Genomic DNA, 24,895 nt, shown 5'->3' with positions numbered 1-24,895 from the left:
TAGAAATTGCTTTCATTATGAAAAAAAAGTCTATAAGGGTATTGTCACTGCCCTACCTCAGTAATTGTTCTCCCTGAGGCACAGCAATTATCTTACAAGGCAAAAGCTAAAACCACATATTAGATGTGTTCCTGGGGACAAAGGAATAGTATCAAATGAACTCTAATAGGGTAATATAGTTGAAAGTGTATTGTAAAGTGCAAAACAAAATTACACATAACATTAGGAATGTCGGCACGGAATAGTGGGAGGAACGTTGGAATTGGCATTAGGAAATACATTTCAGTCCCAGCGTGGCCAATTACTAGCTAAGTGAGCTTACGCAAGTCACAGAACTTCTCTGACCCTCATCTGTCAAATAGGGATTATAATAATTGCCCTGCCTGATTTATAGAGTTCTGGGGAGAAAGTGAGGGAACATATACTAAAAAGTGCATTGTAAAATGTGTTGTGTTTGCCAAATGTTAAATAATGTTGTTTTCTACTTATATACTGAAGAGTCCTGTTACATATTCATACGTATAATCTTCTGTGTATTAAACTTCCAGCCTAGAGTCATAAATTTTGGCATATGCCATTATTAAAGTAATTCAACCTCCTTTATCATTTAATGTCTTTCTCCCAGGCCTTTAATCCTTAGATCCTTTTCATTTCTAAATTTAGATCAGGAATTAATTCTTAAGTCAAAGTATCCTAGTCTACTCAAGTCCAGTAGACCCTGGTTGGAAATTCTGTTTTGTCACTCATTGGGTGTATAAACCTGGGGAAGATTTTTAAATCTCTCTAAGCCTCATTTTTTTCATCTATAAAATGGACTATTGTGAACATTAAATGAACAAATAATCCATGGAAAACACTTAGTACATTCCTCTAATCCTGGTATGTTTGTTGCAATGATTCCAAGATGAAAACATGTAGAAGCAATCACTATTGTGACTAGAATAATTAGGTTCTCAAGACAGTGTGGTCAGATGGTTCATTTATGGCACTCAGACAATACTGCAGCTGTAGTCTTGCATTCCCAACAAAGCGTAATGGTGATGGTTTTCTTTATTAGTTTTGTTTCTTTGAACTTGAGTGTACTAAAAATTCTATGCTAAGAACTTAGAAATAAAACAATTTAATTCTTCTAAATTTTAAAATGCTAATAAATAGATAGCAATTGCAGTGCTACTGGATATTAGCTTAATGCCAATAGTGAGGCTCTGCCACCATTTATTCTACAATATGTGGCATTGACTTAGCAGAAGTGGAAATAAGTAAGGAAATAGATATTTGAGACTTGGAAGGATGGAGACAAATATTTTTCAGTGACAAAACATTTAGTTAAGTTGCTACCTGTGATTGCCTTCTGATGCTGTAGTTTTTTTGGAAGATGTTGGAAAGCAGAACATTAGTTGTGGGGGTTGTGACTGGCTACATTTAGCAAGGCATGAGAAACAACAGGTGATCTCAGACAAGAGTTGACTGGCTTGTAAGCAAGTATGGGAAAGAATCGAGAATGGGAAAAAGCAGAAATAAGATTGAAAGTCATTCTACAAAAAAGTCCATTATCACTCAGTTTTGTGGCAAAGATCAGATGTGACCTCACACCACGCCTGCTGGCTTCAATGTAGCTGCCATTATGGAGAGAGACAGAATCATGGTACCAAGAAAGCAAAGGATTAAATCAGGCTTGAAAATTATATCTATGAAAGAACTTTTAGTGAGGTTCCATGTATGTGGAATTGACGGTAAACATATCAGAAATTTAATGAAAATTTCTGAGAGCATTACATTTTTACAGAAACCACACGCTTGGTCTTAAAAAATTGTCTTTCTAGTTTGTAGGCCACCATGCCAGGCTTCTCCAACTCAGAAAATGGCACTACCATTTATCCTTTTGCTTAGTCTAAAGGAAGACTTTTTTTTTAATTACTCTTTTTTCCTCAGATTGTTCATCCAGCCCATCTGCAAAGCCTGTCAGCTTTATAGGCAAAAGAAATCCAGAATCTGACCACTTATTACTACCTACATTTCTACCCCGCGGTCTGAGTCACTAGTATGATGTCTCACCTGAACTACTCAAAAAGCCTCCAAATTGGTTTCTCTCCCTCTATCCTTTCCCCCTTCCAGTTTATTTTTCCCACAGCAGCCTGAGAAATCCTTTTAGAATAGAAGTGAGATAATGTGAATCCTCTGCTCCAAACTCTTCCATGATTTTCCTTCACATTAAAATCCTAAGTCCCTGGCTTCCTATCCAATCTCCTCTCCAGTCCTTCTCCCCATGTTTACTAAGTGGCGTCCACTCTTTCCTCCTTACTGTTTCTCAAACATGAAAACATTCTCTCACCTTACAGTTCCCCCTCCCCACGGCTGTCTTCATGGCCCACTTCTTCATTCCATGACTATCTCTGCTCACATCACTTCCTTGTAGAGACCCAGCCACTCTACCATCGCTATGCCCTTACACTTTATTTTCCTTCATAGCTCGCATCACCACGGGACATTATATGGAATGTCTAAGGGGTTTTGTTTTGTTTACTGATGTATACTAACTCAAAAACAGTCTTGAACCTAATAGGTGTTTTACAGTTATTCATAATGTGAATGAATATCTTGTTTGCTGCTGCTTCCCATCATGAGTAAGTGTCACAAAATCATGCTGTTAGTGTATAGGATAGGATGGACCCAGTTCTACCTGGGGCAGTCAGTGAAAGTCTCTGAGCAGGGCCAGTGTCATGGATGTTGCACCTGAGCAGTCATAAAGGGCCTCATTAGAAGCGCCCTGCTCTTGGTTTAAAGCTCTGCTGTTGCTGTCATGAAATTCTTAATAACTTTGAATAAGGATCCTGCATTCTTTTCATTGAGATATAATTCACACACCATGCAATTCACCATTTTAAAGTATAGAATTCAATGTTTATTTGAATATTCAAAAAGTTGTACAATCAGCATCACTGTCTAATTCCAGAACATTCTCACCACCCCCAAAAGAAACCCCATACCCATTAGTAGTTATTCACCATTTCCCACTTTCCCCATTCCCTGGAAACCATTAATATACTTTCTGACCAAATTTACCTGTTCTGGACATTTCACATAAGTGAAATCGTGTAATATGTGACCTTTTGTGTCAAGCTTCTTTCACTTAGTATAATATTTTCAATGTTCACTCATGTTGTAGCATGTATTAGGTTGGTGAAAAAGTGACTGCGGTTTAAAAGGTTAAAAATAATTGCAAAAACCGTAATTACTTTTGCACCAACCTAATAGTACCTCATTCCTTTTATGGCTAAATAATATTCCATTGTGTGGATAGAGCACTTTTGTTTGTTAATTCATTAGTTAATTAATATTTGTGTTGTTTCTACATTTTGACTATCATAAATAATGCTGCTATGAATATTCATGTGCAAGTTTTTGTGTGAATGTATGTTTTCATTCCTCTTGGATATATACGTAAGAATGCAATTCCTGGGTCATATGGTTACTCTGTGTTTAACTTGTTGAGAAACTGCCAAGCTGTTTTCCACAGAGACTGTACCATTTCGTTTTCTATTCCTTGCAGCAATGTGTGAGAGTTCAAATTTCTCCACATTTTCCCAACATTTATTATTTTCTATTATTAATAATACTTGGTATTTTTTGACTATAGCCATTCTAGAGGATGTGAAGTGCATCTCATTGTAGTTTTGACTTGCATTTTCTGAATGACTTAATGATGTTGAGTATCTTTTCACGTGTCTATTGGGCATTTGTATGTTTTCTTTGGAGAAATGTCTATTCAAATCCTTTGATTATTTTAAATTATTTCTCTTTTATCTGTTAAATGTTGAGTTGTAATAGTTCTTTATATATTCTGGATACTAGATCCACATCAGATATATGATTTGCAAATGTTTTCTCTCATTTTGTGGGTTCTTTTTACTTTCTTGATAGTATCCTTTGAAGCAAAAAAAAATTGAATTTTGGTAAAGTCCAATTTATTTAATTATCTTGGAGTTGGCTTGATATTTAGATATCTAAGAAACAGTTACCTAATTCAAGGTCACTAAAATTTGTGCTTTTATTTTCTTCTCAGTATTTTACAGTTTTAGCGCTTACTTGTACATTCAGGTCTTTGGTGCATTTTTGAATTCAATTTTGTATATGGTATAAGGCAGGTGTCCATATTCATTTTTTGTTGATGAATATTCAGTTGTTCTAGCACCATTTGTTGAAAAGATTAATCTTTCCTCATTGAATTGCCTTGGCACCTTCTGTCAAAAAGCAACTGACTGTATTTGCATGGGTTTATTTTTAACTCTTAGTTATATTCAATTAATGTGTATGTCTCTTTTTATGCCAGTACCACACTGTCTTAATTACTGTAGTTTTGTAATAAGTTTTAAAACTGGGAAGTATGAGTCCTCCAATTACATTTTTACTTTTTGGCATTGTTTTGACTATTCTGGATCCCTTGTATTTTTATTTGAATTTTAGGTCAGTTTGCCAATCTCTGAAAAATAGGCAGTTAAAATTTTGATAGGAATTGAATTGAATCTATAGCTCAATTTGGGTTTTTTTTTGTCATGTTAACAATATTAAGTGTTCCAATCCATAAACATGAGGTGTCTTTCTATTTATTTAGGTCTTTTTAAATTTGCTTCAATAATGTTCTGGAGTTTCTTGTATATAAGTGCTGCACTTCTTTTGTTAAATTTTTTCCTAAGTATTTTATTCTCTTTGATTCAGTGGCAGTCAGCTTTTTGGCTTCATCTTCAGATGGTTCTTTGCTAGTACATAAAAATGCAACCAGTTTTCATATTGATTTTGTATCCCGCATCCTTGCTGAAATGCCTTATTGGCTCTAATGGTTTGTTTGTGTGTATGTGTGTAGATTCCTTAGGATTGTCTTGTACGTGATTGTGTCATCTCCGGGATAGAGAGAGTTTTAATTCTTCTTTTTCATTCTGGATGTCTTTTATTTCATTTTCTTGACAATTTCCCTGGCTAGAACTTTCAGGACAATATTGAATAGAAGAGATGAGATGGTACATGCTTATCTTTTCTCTGATCTTAGGGGAGAGTGTTCAGTATTTTTCCATTAAGTAGGGGGCATTGCAAATAATGTAGCTGGTCCTGCCTCATACAGAAGAGCACAGTTGACCTGAGTGTTAAAGGATAAGGAGGAGTTCCTCAGCAGGTGAGAAGAGAGGACAATGTGTGCGATTTCACGAATTCATTGTGGACTTCAAAGTGACTTGGTGTGGCTGGTGTGTGGAGGTCAAATGAAGAGTGAAAGAAACAGAGGTTGGAGAGGCAGGTTCAATTGGACCACAGTAGGCTGACTGACTTTGTTAAAGAGTTTTAATTTTATCCTGTTTTTTTTTTTTTTTGGCCTGGGACACTATCATATTTGATATGTAATAACAAAGAATGGAATGAAAGAAAATGACACTAAAAATTGAGGCAAGGAGGGCAATTCATGCATTACCGCTATATTTGAAACAGTGCATCTAAACCTTGCCAGCTTTACCTTGGAATCACTATATTTTTCAGTTTTGAAGATTTTGTCTTCCTTCTTGTGTTATTTTTGAAAATGAAAAACCTTCAGTAATGGAAACATGTATTGAGCAACCTGTTTGAGAGTTATGCTAATGTCACTAATGGAGATTATAATCTGTGTTTTATTCCTTATGAAAAATATGTTTTTTGTGTTTGTGATAGCCTGGAGAATTCAGATTAATGATCTTTTTTTACGAGGTAAAAAGAAATGGGGCCTAGAACATTTCATTGGTAAAATCAGTAATTCTAGAATGTTCTGCATTTGCATCTTACTAACCAGCTTATCCACATTAGGCATTATCCAAAATTGAAAAAAACAAACCTTTTCTTCCTTCCTTCTTTTCTTCTTTCTGTGGAGGAGGAAAGATAATTTTCCATCTATTTTAGGCTGCGACACTCCCTGTAATAAAAGACAGATTAACAGGGGAAAAACAAAGGTTTAATGATATGCATTCCTCCTGTATAACATTTCCAGCTAAAAACAAAAGAAGATATTGGGGCAAGTGTAAATATAATATAAAAGTCTCATAAAAAAGGGTACCATCTATTCAGTTTTCCTAGCTTCTCCTGTGCCTTCAATTTTTAAATAACCAGCTCAAGATAATGCTTATGCCAAAGAGATACATTTTGGAGGTAACACATTCTGCTAACCTTCTCTTCTTCCTTCTTTCCTTCCTTCTTTCCTTCTTTCCTTCCTTCCTTCCTTCCTTCCTTCCTTCCTTCCTTCCTTCCTTCCTTCCTTCCTTCCTTCTTTCTTTCCTTCCTTCCTTCCTTCCTTTTCCCTACTCACCTCCCTTTCTTCCTTTTTCTTTACATTAATCAATCAATTAATTCCTCAAAGTTTATTTAGGACCTAAGAGACTGAACTAGATCATAACACATCATTTTTTGTTACCAAACAGAAAGAGTTCTTCTACCTGGTGCTAGCAGAGCCAAGCATTAAACACTGAGACTTGCAGTGGAGAAATTAGTCATTTTATTTTCAGAATGCTAAGCAAGAAGAAAGGGATAGCTATGGCTCAAAAACTCGACTCCCTGACCCAGGGTTTTAAGGGATTAGGGGGAACAGGTATGTAGAAACATTAGCTGGACCCGTTTTTTTTGTGTGTTTCTCTTTTGTTTGTTTGTTTTTGTTTTAGTTTTGGGTGTACAAAGCAACATAAAAGCTAGACATTTAATGGTCAAGTTTTAATTGGAAGATCTTGGAACTTGGCCATTTATTTATGGTAAGGGACTTCAGCACCAGTTCTTCCTGGACAGCAGACCTTTTGCTTATGAAAGGGTTCTGGTGTTCAAGTTCTGATTATGTCCCAGTCTTTTGGTTCCCTAAAGGGGATTGGGGGCCAAGACTTTGGTTCTGGGTGCAGCTGGAGGTCAAAGGTCTCTCTTCTGGACATGCTTCAGCTGCATGACTTGCTGTTTTGGTTTGTTGTCTCTGAAAAGCAAGTCAGTATCTTGTTAAACAAGATAGGACCATTTTGAGCTAGTTCTGCAGTCCCACTTCCCCTTAGAGAGCTTATAGATTTATGAGTGACTGAAATAAAGCAAGGCCACCCTATTTCACAACAGAGTGTTATGCGTCATCCTTACCCTTCCTTCACACATCTAAATTTGTTGAATGGCCATCTGCCACAGCTTTATCACTGTGGCCTTTGTTAGCAAGAGCTTCTAGCATCCGATGTGGATCTGATAGTGTTTAATAAATACTGCTTTGTTGTATTAGTTCAGGTTGGAATGCAATGAAAGGACTAGAGTTAGAATTCGTGACTGAGTTTATAGAAATAGTGAAAAGAACCAAAGAGCCAAACCAACCAGATCCTCTAAGAGTCAGATGAACTGGAGCTGCTGCTTGATCACAGATACCTATAAATTCCTAGTCAATTCCCTAGGTTCACAGATCTGGAAAGTGATGGCACATTTGAGAGAAAACATCACTGTCCTCCTTCAAATTCTAAAACACCGAATCTGTGTCATTAAACAGATGATTCTAACCCTTTTTCCTTGCCTTTATTGGATTTCAAAGTTCAGTACACATTCAAATTATTCGATTTTGATATCACTTTTATGATCAAATGTCCTACTTTTGAAATGGAAAGCTCAGTTGGCCATGTTCCCTGTTAAGTTTAAGAAGCTTTTATCATTTAAATAAATTAAACCTTCCTGCATGGTCTCTGCGAAACATAATGAAGCAAGAAGAAAAGCTTAAGTGAAATAAACCTCTCTGCTCATAGAAATGGTACAAGCTATTGTGCATTCTACCAATAAATGTGTGGCTGGAATCAGCCTGATTTGTGATTTTTCTTTTTTAATTTTTGTCCTCAATTTTTCGTCATGTTCATCAGCAGTTTGATTTGCCATTGGGCAAAAAAATATGCACAGAGTATGATTGCAGGGCTCTAGGTTATTAACACTGAGAAAAAAAATCCAAAATTACATTTTTAAAAGCTGATTTCTTTTGCCACCCTGCTGGTAACCATGTATGTACATTTTTTCTTTTACGTGGGTAATTCATGTAAGTTGATCTCTTATGAACTTGACTGAGATCTTTTTGAACATTTTCTAAAATGATTTCTTTGTGAGTAGTTTTTTATTTTTGTTTTCTAGAGATAAAACATCATCATTTCCAAGGAATAATTGGGTAAAATTAATCTATATAACTACTGTTATTGAATTAGCAGGAAACTTTTTACTTCTGTATGACACATTGCTCATACAAGAATCATTTGGATTATGAAAACTTGTATTTAGTCTACAGATTCTTTCAACTGCCAAAAGAGTAGCATGATGATTTCTTTTTCTCAAAATAAAACCATGCTACTTTTGAAGGGTTTAACTATATAAAATTTATCTTTCTTTCTGTTCTTTGATTAAATTGAACCATTTCGTTCTATTCATTATTAAAAAGCTAAAGGTAAACACTTCTTAAAAGGAAAGGTTCTTCAGAATATATTTGAGAATGCTCATGCTTGTAATGGTAATATAGAATAATGGCCATGCTATTTTTATGATGAAATGTGTCTCCTTAGTGATGAAAACACATTATTATACAATTTTAGAGTTAAGGGTCACAATGTTATCTTCAAAACTATGAGGACTTGTAGAGATGGCCTGTTATTTTTAATGTTTTTGAAATACACTAAGTGGCATCTCTGCTGTTTTATTTTCTTATTTGCGATACAATGCCTTCTTTATAATGTAAGACAGAACCAAAAGCTATCATATTTTACATATAAGACATGTATCAACTGGTAATGGTACCTGAGTAGATTATTAGTCTTTAAACCTTGTAAACATGATAAAATCCTCTCTTAATTTTGGGTTTCTTTGTTTTTGATTTCAGTGCCTATATTCTCTTACCTTACATTAAGAAAGTTTTGCATGGTCATCAGCTGGAAAATAAGTTCCTAATGGATGTTATTGCATCCTTACAATGAAATTGTTCTGATTCAAGTTTCCTAAAGACTGATTTGTGGGTCAAAGATTTGAACGAGATTCTACTCAGCAAGCATCTATTAACTGTTTACACGTGCCCGGTAGTGGGCTAGATGCTGGGGAATGCCAGGAGATAAATGATGTGGTGTTTGCTTCCAAATGAGGAATTAGGAATAGACATTAATAATCAGTTATGATAATACAGATAACATTGATTCATTATTTAGAGAGTGCAAAATAATAAAAGTAGTAGTAAACAATCATTCTGTTTGTAATATTTTCGATTCATAGACCTATCACAAACCTATATTTGCTGAATGTATGAAAAAGTTATTGAATTAGTGAATACTTTTTGTTGAGGTCTTTCAGTGTAACAGATATTGCTGTTGAGACTGGAGATATAGCAGTTAACAAAACGGACAAAACTCCCTGTCCTTGCAGACAAATGAATCTAGGCTCAGAGATGGTAGTAGAGCACAGGAAAAATCACATTCTTTGAACTTGCCCACTCCTTGCTTTTCGTAAAGGTAATAAATTTAATATACATAGAAGCAAGTTAAAAGTAAATACAAGGGGACCCCTCAAAGGAAACAAAAAGCTGTAAAATGTTGGCATATATTTTGATGAGAAGTAAGTCTACTGGCTTTGCCTTTGAGAGTGAGAAGAGTTTAGAGACTGCCCCCTTTAGCATTCTCCTCAGCTTTTCTGTCAAGGCTATCAATAACTCAGCAAGCAGAGCTTCATTCAGTCTTTTGTTCAATTTGCTGCTTTCAGGGATGCTTCTCCATGGCAAATGTTTTGTGAAAGGTTGCTTGTTGGGTTTGAAACTGCTGTATCACACCCTGCTTCACCCATTCAACTGTCTGGGCTTTCAGAAGGTCTAGAAGAAAGTGTCAAAGTTACCTTGCAGAGCAGCATTAGAGTGTAATGGTCAAGACTGAAATCTGACTCCTTGGATTTGTATCCTGGCCACTTCCTAGTTATGTGACCTAAGGCAAACCGTGGAAACTCTGTGCCGTAGTTTGTTCTGTAACATGAGAATAATAGGACTTATCTCATAGAGTAGTTATGACAGGACAGTTAAAATAGATAATATGTGTGTGGATGTAACCTTTTTGCTATATGCAAACTTTTTAGAACTATTTTTCAATAAGTCATAATTTTTGTCAAAAGAAATAAAATAAATTCAGTCTAATTCAGTAAATGCCATCCAATCTGGTAATTTTTTTTAAAAAAAGTTACCTGTGGCCCTTTTTCAGAGAGCCAACTTGAGGATAGAAGCTCTATGAGGATAGCAGCTCCTTTGTTTGGACTTTGCCCTATGTGTTGCTTCATCTGGCTATGGATTCATATCCTTTACTGTCCTTTGTAATAAATCTGTGATCTAGTAAGTGAACGGGTTTTCCTGAAGGGAAAAAACTATTGAAGGAAGGAAGGAAAGGAAAGAAGGAAAGAAGGAAGGAAGGAAGGAAGGAAGGAAGGAAGGAAGGAAGGAAGGAAGGAAGGAAAGAAAAACTTGCCTCTGGCTTAAAAGCCTAATTATGGTAAGTAGACCAAATCCAAGAGTAACTATTTTCAGTTAGACTTCGGGTCAAAGTCTATTGCTTGGGTCAAAAATTTTCTCAAGGCCCTCTCTTCCAGGCCCTTTCTTTGTATCTGCTTCTACTTCACTGGGCTCAAGATTGCCTGTGAGCCTGTTGCTGAGAGACATGAGTGAAAGAGGGGCCAGCTGGTGGTCAGGAAAGCTGGAAAAGGCTTTTTTTAATTGATGTTTTACATGGGCATAGTACACGCTTAAAGCCCTAGTCATCCCAAGCGCACAATCATTGTAAACATTTATTAGCCATTATATTGAAAATTTAAAGCATAAAGCTTCTGGTCTAAGATACCTACAAATCCACAGACTTCAGGGACCTCAACTCTTTCATAAACTGTGAGCTTCACATGGACATTAGAGAGATAGTAATGTCCTTGCCTATGGCATACCAATAGGGTTGCCACATTTAGCAAACAAAAATACAGGACACCAAGTTAGATTTAAATTTTAGGTAAACAACAATAAATACTAAAGTATTTTAAAGTATAAATATGTTCCATTCAGATAAATAATATACTTTTTTATTAGTATAAGTAGTTCTAAATATTGTAACAATGTCCTGCATTTTATGTGCCATCCCTATGTGTTAGGCACATGCCCTCCTCCATGGGTAGTTTGAAATAGATCCTTTTTTTCTCCAAATGTGAAGACCACTTTCAGTTACCACACTGCACCAGGGCTATGTCTATCTAAGGCTAAGTAACCACCTTTAAAAAACAAATAGAAAGTCAGAGTCGAGCGTAAAAAAGGATGTGACCAATTTATATTAGTCCCCTCATGGCAGTTCATGGAACCAAAGTGAGTGCCTTTCAATGAAAAAGGATGAAATAGGAATAAAGTTCTGTGTTTCCATGTTTGAGTCTGTCTGGTCCCAAAGAGTGTCAATATCTTGAAGGCTTACAACAAGCTCTGTTTATTTAGGAAGTGTAAGAAATATGTCAACCCTTTGAAAGTCTTATAATTAAACCGTTGGAGATTTGATGTCAGACTTCGAGATTAGTATTACATCTTCTAAGAAGATCCAATTTCATGTTCCACTAGACTGGGAAAACTGTGCTGGTCTTTACAGATAGTTATTGAATTTAGAAAATATTTATTTTAAATTTCAAATTATTACCACATGATAAGCTGAATTTAATGCATCAATCTCAATTTTTAAAATGTACTCTTAGAGGATTGCTATCTCCCTTACTTTTTTGTTAAAAGTGACCATCATTAGTGTTGGTTTCTGGTATAAAAATCACTGATTATGTTACTCCTGGAAACTGCTGAATCTTCAAGAGGTGATGAAAATGGTTTCAAATAAAAAGTATTTTATGAGAGTTCAAGAGAGAGAACCAACATATTTTAAGTGTCTGTTATATGCCAAGGATTCTGTACTTCACATGTATTTATTTTTTTTTAACTAAAGTTTATTGGGGTGACTAATCTAAACAACAACTTAATGAGAGAGGGTGATGCAGGTAAGTAATTTTGCTATCATCATAAAATTGACTGATTCTGAAAGCACTTAACTCCCTTTTGAATTTGCCTCACAGCCCTCACTGCAGTTATTTTGTTCTTCAGAAGGACTCTGAGCGAAAATATCACACTATTAAATTTACTTCTAACTCTTGATAATATAAGGGGTAATAGGTAAACGTTTTTATTTCTCTTGATGGAATTATAAGTTCCTAATATTTTCAAAATATTTTTAATAAAATTATATTTATTTGTGGATACCCATCTAATATCACATGCACTATGTGTTTAACTTTGTTTAAAATTTAAACAATATTGGAATTTGAAGAGTCCAACCTCCCACTCAGTGAAAGTGTCACATGGACAACTTCCTTACTTCTGTTTGAGTATTTTAGTGGTGTGAGGTTCATGAGTTTTCAAGGCAGTTTATTCAATTAATTGGTAGCAGTTTGAAATGATGTCTGTATATTGAGGTAGTATTTGCTTTCCAGAAACATTCACTTACAGATCTTAGTTCTGCCCTCTGGAGCCATATGAATAAATTTAATCCCTCCTGATACACAACCCAGGTGCTATATTGGTAAACTGTCTAAATTTTCAATACTTTTATAGCCTGGAAATCTTACTATTTGACCCTAAAACAGAAGATGGTATTAAAAATGGTTTTGAATTTTACACACACACACACACACACACACACACACCCCCCCCAAGGGTACAATACATATGTATATGTATATATGTATGTATGTATGTATGTATGTGTGTGCATATATATATCCATATATACATATACATATATATATATATATATATACACCAAGGGTGCCAAAACAATGTATACAAGTGGACACTTGGACACTTTGATCAACATTGCTTAAGCAGTAGTTTGTTATAATTAGAAGTGTCTGGATGCTGATGATAACCACCTTTGAGCACCTCTTGTAATTGCAGAAGTCAAATGTGACTTGTATTCATCTTTTGTTATCAGTATATATTGAGTATTACAATTTTAATATAGTTTTCCTTTATTAAAGTGTGTATACATCTTTTTGGCACCCTATGTATGTATGGATGTATGTATACACATATGTATATATACACACATATATATTAAAGAAAAACATAAAAATAGTGATGTAGTCCAAGGAATTTAAGAGATAAATATATATTTCTTTACCCATACATGTATACACATATACATATTCTAATATATATTTACATATTCATATATTTTCTTTTTAAATAGGAACATAACCTAGAAAGCAAGTACCTCTATTCAGTTGTCTCTGTACTACATTCCCCTCTGATATGCAGAAAGTAAAACTAAGTAAGCTAAGTAATCTTGGTCAATGGTCCTATATTGAGTTTTAAGTACACAGCATCTGTTAAATGGCATTGGAATTTTTTCTTTAAATTAAAGATTATTGGGGAGACAATTGTTAGTAGAGTTACATAGATTTCAGAGGTACAATTCTGTAATACATTATCTGTATCTTACATTGTGTGTTCACCACCCAGAGTCAGTTCTCTTTCCATCACCATATATTAGACCCCGTTTACCCTCTTCTAGAGCCCCACTCTTAGCCTCTGGTAACTCCTAAACTATTGTCTATGTCTGTGAGTTTTTGTTTCTAAATTTGTTTTCTTGTTCTTTTGTTGTTTTCAGTTTTATATACCACGTATCAGTGAAATCATATGGCTCTCTACTTTTTCTGTCTGACTTATTTCGCTTAGCATTATAATCTAAAGATCCATGCATGTTGTCACAAATGGTTCTATTTCATCTTTTCATACAGCTGAATAGTATTGCATTGTGTATATATACCACAACTTCTTTATCCATTCATCTGTCGAAGGACACTTTGGTTGTTTCCATGTCTTATCCACCATAAGTAAAGCTGCAATGAACATTGGAGCTCACATGTCTTTATGGATAAATATTTTCAAATTTTTTTTTGGTAGATATCCAAGAGAGGGATTGCTGGGTCATATGGTAATTTCTATTCTTAATTTTTGGAGGAACCTCCACACTGCCTTCCATAGCGGCTGCACCAGTCTGCATTCCCACCAACAGTGTATGAGGGTTCCTTTTTCTCCACAGCCTCTCCAACACTTGTTACTATTTGTCTTGTTGATGATAGCCATTCTGACTGGGGTGAGGTGATAACTCATTGTGATTTTTATTTGCATTTCTCTGATGATTAGTGATGTTGAGCATTTTTTTTATATGTCTATTTGCCATTTGTATATCCTCTTTGGAGAAATGTCTCTTCAGGTCCTCTGCCCATTTTTCAATTGGGTTGTTTTTTTTTTTTTTTTGTTTTTGAGTTGTATGAGTTCCTTGTATATTTTGGATATTAGCCCCTTATCAGAGGCGTTGTTTGCAAAAATCTTCTCCTATTCAGTTGGTTGCCTCTTTATTTTGTCGATGGTTTCTTTTGCTGTGCAGAAGGTTTTAAGTTTGATATAGTCTCATTCATTTATTTTAGCTTTTATTTCCCTTGCCTTTGGAGTCAAATTCATAAAATGCCCTTTGAACTCAAGGTCCATAAGTTTAGTACCTAAGTTTTCTTCTATGCAGTTTATTGTTTCAGGTCTTAAGCTTAAGTCTTTGATCCATTTTGAATTAATTTTGGTACATGGTGACAGATAGCAGTCCAGTTCCATTCTTTTGCACATGGCTTTTCAATTCTTTCAGGACCATTTGTTGAATAGGCTGTCTTTTCTCCATTGTATGTTTTTTGCTTCTTTGTCAAAAATTATCTGTCCATATTTATGTGGATTCTGGGTTCTCAATTCTATTCCATTGGTCTGTGTGTCTGTTTTTCTGCCAATATCATGACCATGATCTTTTGATTATTGTTGCCCTATAGTACAAGCTAAAGTCAGGGAGTGTGATACCTCCTACATGGTTCTTTTTTTCTTAGTATTGCTTTAGCTATTCTGGGTCTTTTGTGGTTCCTTACAAATCTGATGATTTTTGTTCTATTTCTTTAAAAAATACCATTGGGATTTTGATGAGGATTGCATTAAATCTGTATATTGCTTTGTAATACGGTTATTTTAAATATATTGATTCTTCCAATCCATGAGTACGGAATGTCTTTCCATTTCTTCCTGTCTTCTTCGATTTCTTTTAAAAATGTCTTATAGTTTTCAGCATATAGGTCTCTCACATTCTTGGTTAAGTTTATTCCTAGGCTATTCTTTTGGTTGCAATTAGAAAAGGAATTATTTTTTTTATTCTTTTTTTTTTCTGAGATTTCATTATTTATATAGGAATGCAATGGAATATTTTTTTACCTTCAAAAATGATCTTCAAGGGTTTTCTCTGTAAAATCAACTATGTCTGGTATGGGTCACACCATTATAAATTTGTCTGTTTTAACAGTCACGTTTCCAATATCTCTCCCCCACCACAGATCATTTTCCGTAAAATCAGCGATGTGAAGAAAGAGGAGGAGGAGCGCCTCAGGCAGAAGAATGAGGTAACCCTCAGCATCCCTGTGGATCACCCCGTCAGAAAGCTCTTCCAGAAATTCAAGCAGCAGAAGGAGCTGCGGAATCAGGGGGCAACACAGAGTGACCCTGAGCGGAACCAGCTCCAGGTAGAAAGCCGCTCCTTACAGAACGGAGCCTCCATCACTGGCACCAGTGTGGTCACTGTGTCACAGATCACGCCCATTCAGACATCTCTGGCCTATGTGAAAACCAGTGAGTCGCTCAAGCAAAACAACCGCGATGCAGTGGAGCTGAAGCCCAATGGCACTGCTGACCCCAAATGTCTCAAAGTCAACAGCCCGATAAGAATGAAGAATGGAAATGGGAAGGGATGGCTGCGACTCAAGAATAACATGGGAGCCCATGAGGAGAAAAAGGAAGACTGGAATAATGTCACTAAAGCTGAGTCCATGGGGCTATTATCAGAGGACCCCAAGGGCAGCGACTCAGAGAACAGTGTGAACAAAAACCCATTAAGGAAAACTGATTCTTGTGACAGCGGGATTACAAAAAGTGACCTTCGTTTGGATAAGGCTGGTGAGGCGCGAAGTCCTCTGGAGCACAGCCCGGTTCAGGCTGACCCTAAGCACCCCTTTTATCCCATCCCCGAGCAGGCCTTACAGACCACACTACAGGAAGTCAAACACGAACTCAAAGAGGACATTCAGCTGCTAAGCTGCAGAATGACTGCCCTGGAGAAGCAGGTGGCAGAAATTTTAAAAATACTCTCAGAAAAAAGTGTGCCCCAAACCTCTTCTCCCAAAGCCCAAATGCCACTCCAAGTACCTCCCCAAATACCATGTCAGGATATTTTTAGTGTTTCAAGACCTGAGTCACCTGACTCTGACAAAGATGAAATCCACTTTTAATATATATATATATATATTTGTTAATATATTAAAAACAGTATATACATCTATATACATGTGTGTATATACAGTATATACATATATATATATTTTCACTTGCTTTCAATATGTTGAACACAATATGGATTTTGATATGTAAATATTGCATGTCCAGCTGGATTCTGGCCTGCCAAAGATGATTATTAAAAACATAGATGTTGCTTGTATATTATGCAGTTGACTGCATGCACACTTTACTTTTATTAATAATCTCTATTCTATAATTTTAGCAAAGTATGATTTTTGCTAATCAAGGCAATGTAATATTTGAAGAATCAGGGTCCAACCTGCCAATGTTGCCATGACAAATTTGATCTCAGGCTGAGTAAATTGAGCTGTCATTTCCTTACTGTCTTGTTAAGTTAAAATTATAGATTAATGCCAAGGAAGAGTTCAACCTTATAAACTGCTAGTACCATTTTACGATCCCTTTCCATAGGATATTTTTCTGTAAATTAGTGTTAGGTTATTTTCCCTAACAGGCAATGTTTTCTCCATTTAAATGACTATTGTCAGATACCTGTGTGGGATATTGAAACCTCATTGCTATGGGTTTTGTGCATGAATTGCATTTTCACTCAACTATACCTCTTTTTTTCAACATTATACTTAAATAGTAATCATTGAATCCTATGTAAGGAAATCCCTATTCCCTCCATCTTCGAGAACAGCTGCCATCTTATAAGCTGATTTTATCAACCCCATAAATATTGAGCTATTAATTTAGTGTATATTATTATAGAAATACTGCACCACAGGGTAAAAGGGCCTTTTAACAATTCATGTTAGAGATGCTGATTTTTCAGAGGTAATGAATGTTCTAAATTTGTGTTTCTAAACCTTGTTCAACGGTGAAGTTAAAGGCTCTTAGCAAAGAAACAAACAAAACATTTAAGCAATCATATCAAAATTTTAACTATAATGATATAAAATAAAAAAGAATGTAAACACACAAATTTTTGTAGCATACCTGTAATTTACAAAGAATGAAACACAAATACGGAATTGTTCACACATGATAATTACTGTGTAGTGATAACATGAAATGTGGTTTAAAAAAGTAGTTAAGAAGTAGATATTAAGTTGCTTAACTCAGATAAATGCTTTTCTATAATTTTATTCTGGTTACAATTTTCTAAAGCTTTTTTGCACACAGTTCTGCTGGACTTCTGCTGAGTTGATACAATAGAATACTATTGATACAATAGAATACTATGGCTCAGGCAGATCCACTTATGAAAGAGAGGTACTAGAGACTGAATTTCAGAGTCTTTTGGGTCACAAATCCTCTTCTTAGAAAGTGCCTATTATCAACTAAAAAAAAAGTCACAAAGTTGTTATAGTTAGTCCCTTAAATTATATATATTGGGAATAAAATACATGCTCATTTGTAAGAACCCGTAAGAATTTATTTCTTTTGACTAAAGTATATTTTATGAACTTGATTAGAGACATACTTTTAAATTGGTGCATGCAGGACATTTAATAGTGGGAGCAGGGCAGTTAATATTTGCATCAAGTTGAAAATATATATCAGGAATTTGTACATTATCGGACCATCTATACACATAGGTTAACAACATACATCAAGGTGATAGCAAGATCAAAGGAGATATTTTGATCTACTGTACCCATTTTTATGAGCTTTTCTGTCTCCCAGCATCCCCAAATAAAACCACCAGGACCGAAAGACAAGTTATCACAATCAGACTGGAGAAGTGCAAAACAAAGTAATTTATAAAAAAAGTTGATAGTTTAGAATTTTGTTAAAACTTCTTCACACACCCACAAGATGTGCCTCTTTAACGCAGGAGTCTCAGAACAGATGTTATGTGCCATGGGTTCCATATTCCTTCCTTTGTGCCCATAACTTCCATTACCCATAATGGAAGTTTTCAGGGGAGCATGTCTTCATGTGATGCTACGTATCTACCTACCATAGGCACAAGAAAATGAGGTAATCGTGGTGTAAAGTATCAGCCTGGGAATTGGGACTTTTGCTTGTGTGGTGATGATGGTACCTTTTTCTTGACTTCTGATGTTTATTGAATTTCAGGGTATTTTTCTATTTAATCATGTGTGAGACAAGCTTGGCTAAGCTTTTAAAGGTGAATGAGTGGTAAAAATAATCTGAGTACAGAAATGGTCAGGTTAACTTTAGCCACGTATTTCAAAAATCGTAGTTGGTGTAAAACTCTGAGAATGATTGTGAAACAGCCAGGCAGTGTGCAGTTGCAGTCCACGCCTTTACATATTAGTGGTGCAAATAACGGCTGTGTTCTGACATTGACACAGAGTTTCACCAAATTGACCTATAATGTTATTGTTTATACGTATAGGAAAGAAACATGTGGTTACTTCAAAGGGGGAGGAAGCATCAATTGCTTATTTATGGTGCAGTTACCACAGTATTCTTTTCCTGTCACCTCTGTTCCTGTGTGCATGATATGATGAGAAGCTGAATGCACTCTGCTGTTTTCAGCAGGAATGCATGTATTCAGCAAACACTGTATATAGTCTTTTAGGTTCCCAGATCCCACAGTTCTTACCAGTTGAACTTACTCAGATTTGAATGAAGGGTGAGCACTGGCTTTAATATGTGCAATAATGATACAGTCATGTTCTGTGTTACCTCAACCAGGACAGACAGTAGATTCTCTTTTGGGGGACCAGATGACTGCATGTTTTATTCTTACACTGCATAGATGCTCTTGGTGCATCCAGAATAAAATTTTTACTACTATATTTCTGAACAGTGTATTAATAGGAGTATATAGATAATGTATTTAAAATCCAAACATTTTCCAAAGCAATTTACACACCTTCAATATTTTTCTATGATAATGTATAAGATCAGTGTTGTACCCTGGACAGTTAGTTGTAACGTAATAGCAAAAGTCAAACAAACATGGAAATGTGAGCTGTGCATTATTATAGAAAATTTTATCAGTCTTTTAGGATATGACTGCACTAAATGTGATCTAGTAGACAGATGAGCTAATGATAATAGGCAGACAAAAGACAGATGACAATACCAAAGTTACTAGTGTCCCATGTTGACATAAATAGTACTTAGAATAGTTCAGACATAGACGTTGAATAGAGACACCGACTTCATTGTTAAAATGAAAAAAAATTATTATTGACACTAGTTTCATCTCACATTAAATGTAGAAGTACAAATGTCATAAGTATTCAGTTATAAAAATGTATGTAGATCAGAGCAAGAGAATTAGAAAATTTGGGGTTTTAAATTGCTCCTATGAACACGTATATACTCCTGGAGTACCCAGTACTTTAACAGGAATATTAATTATGACCACTAACTAAAGTGCCATTTTGAAAATTAATCTTATTGGAGCCCAAATGCAAATCACAGCTTTCCTTAAACTTAAGGAGATTTTGTTCACCTGTGAGATCTGGCCTATATGTTGTTCTATTTTAAATAACTAAATTCTTAAAAAAAAACTTGTTTTGTTGTTTTAATTATTCTTCAGAGCAGTGACTGTTTTTGAAGTGTGCACTGGCTGGTACTGGTGAAATTATTTGTCATATGCCTAATGAATTCTACTATCTTGTATAATTTTTACCTTTAAACTATTTTATCTCTCTTTTTTCCAAAATTTTATGTAGGTAATGAGAAAATGTGTTTAGAATGTATATATATATATATATAAATGGATAACTTTAAAACATGAATCTTTTGTAATTATGAATGTTGTGTTTTAATACTTTGTTACGTATAAAAGCATTTCTCTTGTGTTCTTGATGGACAGAGACAGAAGAAAGAACAATCTTTTGGAAAACACCCTAGGATGACTATCTGAGCTCTGCCTCCGATTCTGAATCTAGCTTTGCCACAATCACAGTGTAACTTTGGACAAGTTATTGCTTTTTGGTGTGTCCAGGGCTTTAATTTCCCCACCAATAAATAATAAAATGAAGAACTGCTCCCTTATATCAAGATAATGTTAGATCAGTGGAAAATCATATCCCTCTCAGATGAAAATCACATTAAGACATATCATTTTTTTTCCTTTCCTTTCTTCCTCTCTTCTTTTCCCTTCCCTTCCCTTCTCTTCCCTTCCCTTCCCTTCCCTTCCCTTCTCTCTTCCCCCCTCCTCCTCCTCCTCTTTCTCCTTCCTTCTCTCTCTCTCTCTCTCTCTCTCTCTCTCTCTCTCCTTCACTCCCTCCCTCCAACCCTTTCCCTTTGGAGATCTGCCAAGATGTGCTTTCTAAATATTCTTCTCGGTTTTAGAGGAGACTTCCTTGGTCATAGGTTGGTGGTGAAAGGCATAGGTGGCTAAATAATTATTAGCCAGTGAGTGAGCAAAAGACTTGAAAATTATCTGGGAATTTAGAACTACTAATCAAATAAACATGGAAAGAATGAAGGTCTTTTGAAGGAAGGAAGAGAGAAAAAAGACATTTAAATATTATGATTGTTTTTACTCTACTTAATCATACTGCTCAGCAGAAATTTTCAATTTTGTGAGAAAAAGTAAATAAATGGTGAGTATTCAAAGTATAGAGCAGTTAATCTTTCAATTTTTTGTATAAAAATAATCATGATTACTCAAAATATATGACTCCACAAGGGCAGATGTACTTATAACAAAATTCTTAAGTCTGAAAGAATCCTTTCCAATGACCAATTTTTCAATGTGTATCTTGAACTGCAAAAAAGGCTTAAAAAGGGAAAAATCATTTGAATAATCACTCATATTGTGTCTCAACTGAGAATGTTTGAATTTAAAGAATTATAATATATGATTAGTAATATTGGTAACTCAAGGAAGCCACTTATAACATGTAAACATTTTTTTAAATAAGATTTATTTTGTTAATATTTATTCATTTTACAAAGATAGTTTTGTATCCTAAGGGATACGCTCAAACCTACAGTCACTTCATTTGCCATAACCCTTTGGATAAAGGAGATAAGAGCACATAGAAACAAAGGGGACATTTCTTATGCACTAGAAGGAATGTTTAGATCTCTTATTGGGTTTTCTAATCTTACTATCAAGTCAGAATTTAAAAACTGTTATTACAAATTAGGAATTAGACATTATTTTTAAATCAGATACCATTTCTCTAGTTAAAGAAGGATCAGTTATAAATGTCTGATATATTCGAAAATGATTAAAGAAGGTTTGAGGGGATTGGTCATCATTGACTACGACTTTTTACTATCCATTGTAATCCTTTTGATTTATTTGCAAAATGGTCAGTAACATTTATATTTGTATCCATTGTGATAGGCCCTTGGCATTCCAACTCACAGTTGCATTACATATGTATTCTACACATATGTAAATAAATATTTTCAATCAACTTGCTCTCAGTGTAAACTTTGTACTTACAGCCTAAACATTGTTAGTAACTTAGATAATAAAAACTCTTACAACTATGGCATGACATTTATTATTTTTTTAGAGGGTTGATATAGATCAATTTTACATCATAGGAAATAGTCATCTTGGTCCAGGAAAACAAATCAAGAGGTGATGTATGTGGGGCTACACAATCTGAACTAAAACAGCTTTTAAACAGGTTATGATGCCAGGCTACAGGAGCTCATGGGAGTCCAAATTAGAATTTGCACTTTCATATTTGTAATAGATATACAAAGAGGAACATAATGAGGGTTGCAATTTAGACACTGGAGATCTAAGCATGGTCATTGCAATGCTTAGGTATGCAATCAGATCAACTGGTGAGTTTATATAGAAATTTTTTTCTCTTAGCTTTACTGGTGTACGTTGTTGTACGTTACTTTGATTGACTGCTCTGTATAAGCACGTGCAGCCTTCTCAATGAGAAGGATTGACTGAGCCTGGATCTGCCATTAGTCCTCATTTAAAGAAAGAAAAAGAAATATGAATGGGGCAACAACAACAGTGTGAATGTTATGGTTTTGAACAGAAACAAAACCATAACCTCCACATTTTTGTAGTTATAACTTATTTTTCTGGCAAATCACCAGGCAAAAGGGCAAATTCAGATACACTTCCAAATGTCAAAGTCTTTAAACATTAAATAATGTGAATTGCTAAACTTAATGCAATCATAGGACTTGAGCAAGTAATAAATTCAAACATATCTACATTGCACACAATCTTCTTTAGTATCAGTTTTCTCATGCTTGAGTAAAAGTGCACTTATGTGAGATGTTTCTTGTACCCATAAATGAATTGTGAAAAATGCAGTTTTAACAACGATGCTATGGAATCGGAATCATCCGAATCAAAAGAGACACACATTCAGGTTTTCCATACTGCTTTCCTGTGACATTTAGATCTTCAATGATATGTTTTTCTCAGACTTTATTTTTTTTCACAGAACCATCACCCACAAGCTTAATGTTAAGTTTATATTCCTTCTTTTCGGCGTTTGCCATTCACCTTTTTTTTTTTCCTCTGCAAAATGTGTCTATTAAATTTTCACAAATTTACAGGTCTTCTATTTCCTGTAAATAGTTGGATTTACCCAACTTTTCTCATTTAGAATGTTTCTGGAGTTAGAGATTTAGATGCTAAAAATAAAGAGTTTGCTAGTAATTGTCCTCCTGGAAATGTGAGTTATTCAGTATGTTTAACATTTAAAAATCAGTAAACTTTTCTTAGGATAAAATGCTTACTCTGAATTTCAGTGATGTTATTTTTCATCCTTGAGATGCATTTTCCCCCAAAACCACTAAAAAAAGACTTAAAAATAAGAAAAAAAAAACACATTTTCTTTGATCCTTTGTTCTTTTCTACATTGGAAATAAGATAAACATTTATTATTATAAGTTTCATCATTTTCATAATAAAAGAATTTGTAATTCTCATAATTTTGAAAATACGTTGTAATATTTGTAAATGTTATAGTAAAAATCGTTTGTGGGTCATAAAGTGTGTGAAGAGAACTGTGAAAAAGCATTATTAACAAAGTAATTAATAGAATTACAATGCCTAATTTATCAAACAAATCAATTTGCTAAACAGTACCCATGTTAATTATTATTAATAAGTTTAATCTGCAAAATATTTTATGTCAAATAATTGGTTCTCAGCCATCCAGTGAGGGCAGAAAATATTTCTTACCCAAGTCTAAAGGCCACTGAAATACTATAGCCTTCTATTACCATGTTTTTCTTGTCCTTCTCCACCTCCCAAAACACTTGGGAGTAGACACAAACACACATAACCAAATTGTCTTCTACATAGAGGAACACAGTTAAGTTTTTCATTAGTTGTAGAATATTTAAATTTATTAACCCACATGATTGAGTTTGGGAATGTTTAATTGAGAATTAGTTCAGAGAAAAATAAGTGCACATTTATGTTGATATATTTGTTTAGATGGTACTAGAATTTGTAGTTGGTCTTACATTCTAATTAAAATTCTGAGTCATATTATGTAGGAAAGGTGGATATGAGCCAAAATTTTTTAATGTGCCAGATGTTATCAGTATTGGTCTGCATTCTAACTTGAGATTTTCTATCTTTTTATTTTTACGATGAGACCAATGCATTTGCATGCTTTGTGAGGGTCAGGACCATTCAGGATTTGGACTGGGAACCAAGAAGATGATGAAGGCAAAGGCTGAAAGAAGACCGAGTGGAATGTATCTGCTGCTTTACCTTCAGGCTTAGAAGTTAAGTAAGTTAATTAAACTTATGTTTATTGAATGCTCACTCTCTATTTACACTATGCTAAAAGCAATTTAGATTATCTAATTTAATTCTTGCAACAGCCCTATGGAAGAATAGATTAAGGGACTTGTAAGGATGGCATAGTTATTGAGTGGTAAAGTTGAGTTTCTAACACAGGAGAGAAAACTGCAAACCCTGGAGAGAAAACTTCATCTTATAGAATACCGACATTGCAAGGCGATTTAGTTCAACCACAAATTCCAAATCTTTCAAGACATGGACTTTTAAAGGTTCCTGAAATTAAAATAATTTTTAAAAACTTTATAATGTAAATGTTTAATTTTTTCATAGTGGGTTACAGTAAATGACAGAAGTTGAAGTCATAATTGTTATAAGCACAAGGTGCAATAATGGAATTTTCTGTAACTTCTCCCAACAATTGATAGGCATTGGTGGAGGTAAATTGACAAATGTGGTTATTAGTAAGAGGCAAGTGTGGTCACTGGTATTAGCAGTTCCTCTTCCAATTCAATTTTAACCTGAAAAATAATCCATGATAGTCAAGGAAATTAAGAGACATTCAGGATTTTTTCTGTAATTTCTCTACATTTTTAATTGTGGGATTTAGATGAGACTCCAGACAGATTTCATTAAAAAAATTTTTTTGACCCACTGACTTTTAAGTAGATTATCACAGATCTTTTTACTGATTACACTGATGTTGACTTCTTGGCGAAACTACTATTAAATGCATTATCCAAATGAACTGTTTCTATTTTGAATGGCTATCTGTGTTATTTCCAAATTTAATGAGCCTGTGG

At 34.7% G+C, this 24,895-nt stretch overlaps 1 protein-coding gene across 1 annotated transcript in view; it reads left to right on the top strand.

The window, feature by feature from the left end:
• Positions 1 to 21,768, top strand: part of KCNH5 (potassium voltage-gated channel subfamily H member 5) — a 285,331-nt gene extending 263,563 nt beyond the window's left edge. Inside the window, exon 11 of the mRNA XM_081050207.1 lies at positions 15,445 to 21,768. Within this exon, the coding sequence (XP_080906333.1) occupies positions 15,445 to 16,392 (948 nt within the window). The 3' untranslated portion in view covers positions 16,393 to 21,768. The remainder of the gene's footprint in view (positions 1 to 15,444) is intronic.
• The last annotated feature ends 3,127 nt before the right edge of the window (positions 21,769 to 24,895 follow it).

Source organism: Rhinolophus hipposideros (assembly GCF_964194185.1).
Source record: "Rhinolophus hipposideros genome assembly, chromosome: 5".
In the NCBI taxonomy this organism is placed as follows: Eukaryota; Metazoa; Chordata; class Mammalia; order Chiroptera; family Rhinolophidae; genus Rhinolophus; species Rhinolophus hipposideros.
The sequence above is the reverse complement of the archived record's forward strand: the minus strand, read 5'-3'. Positions and strand labels throughout refer to the sequence as shown.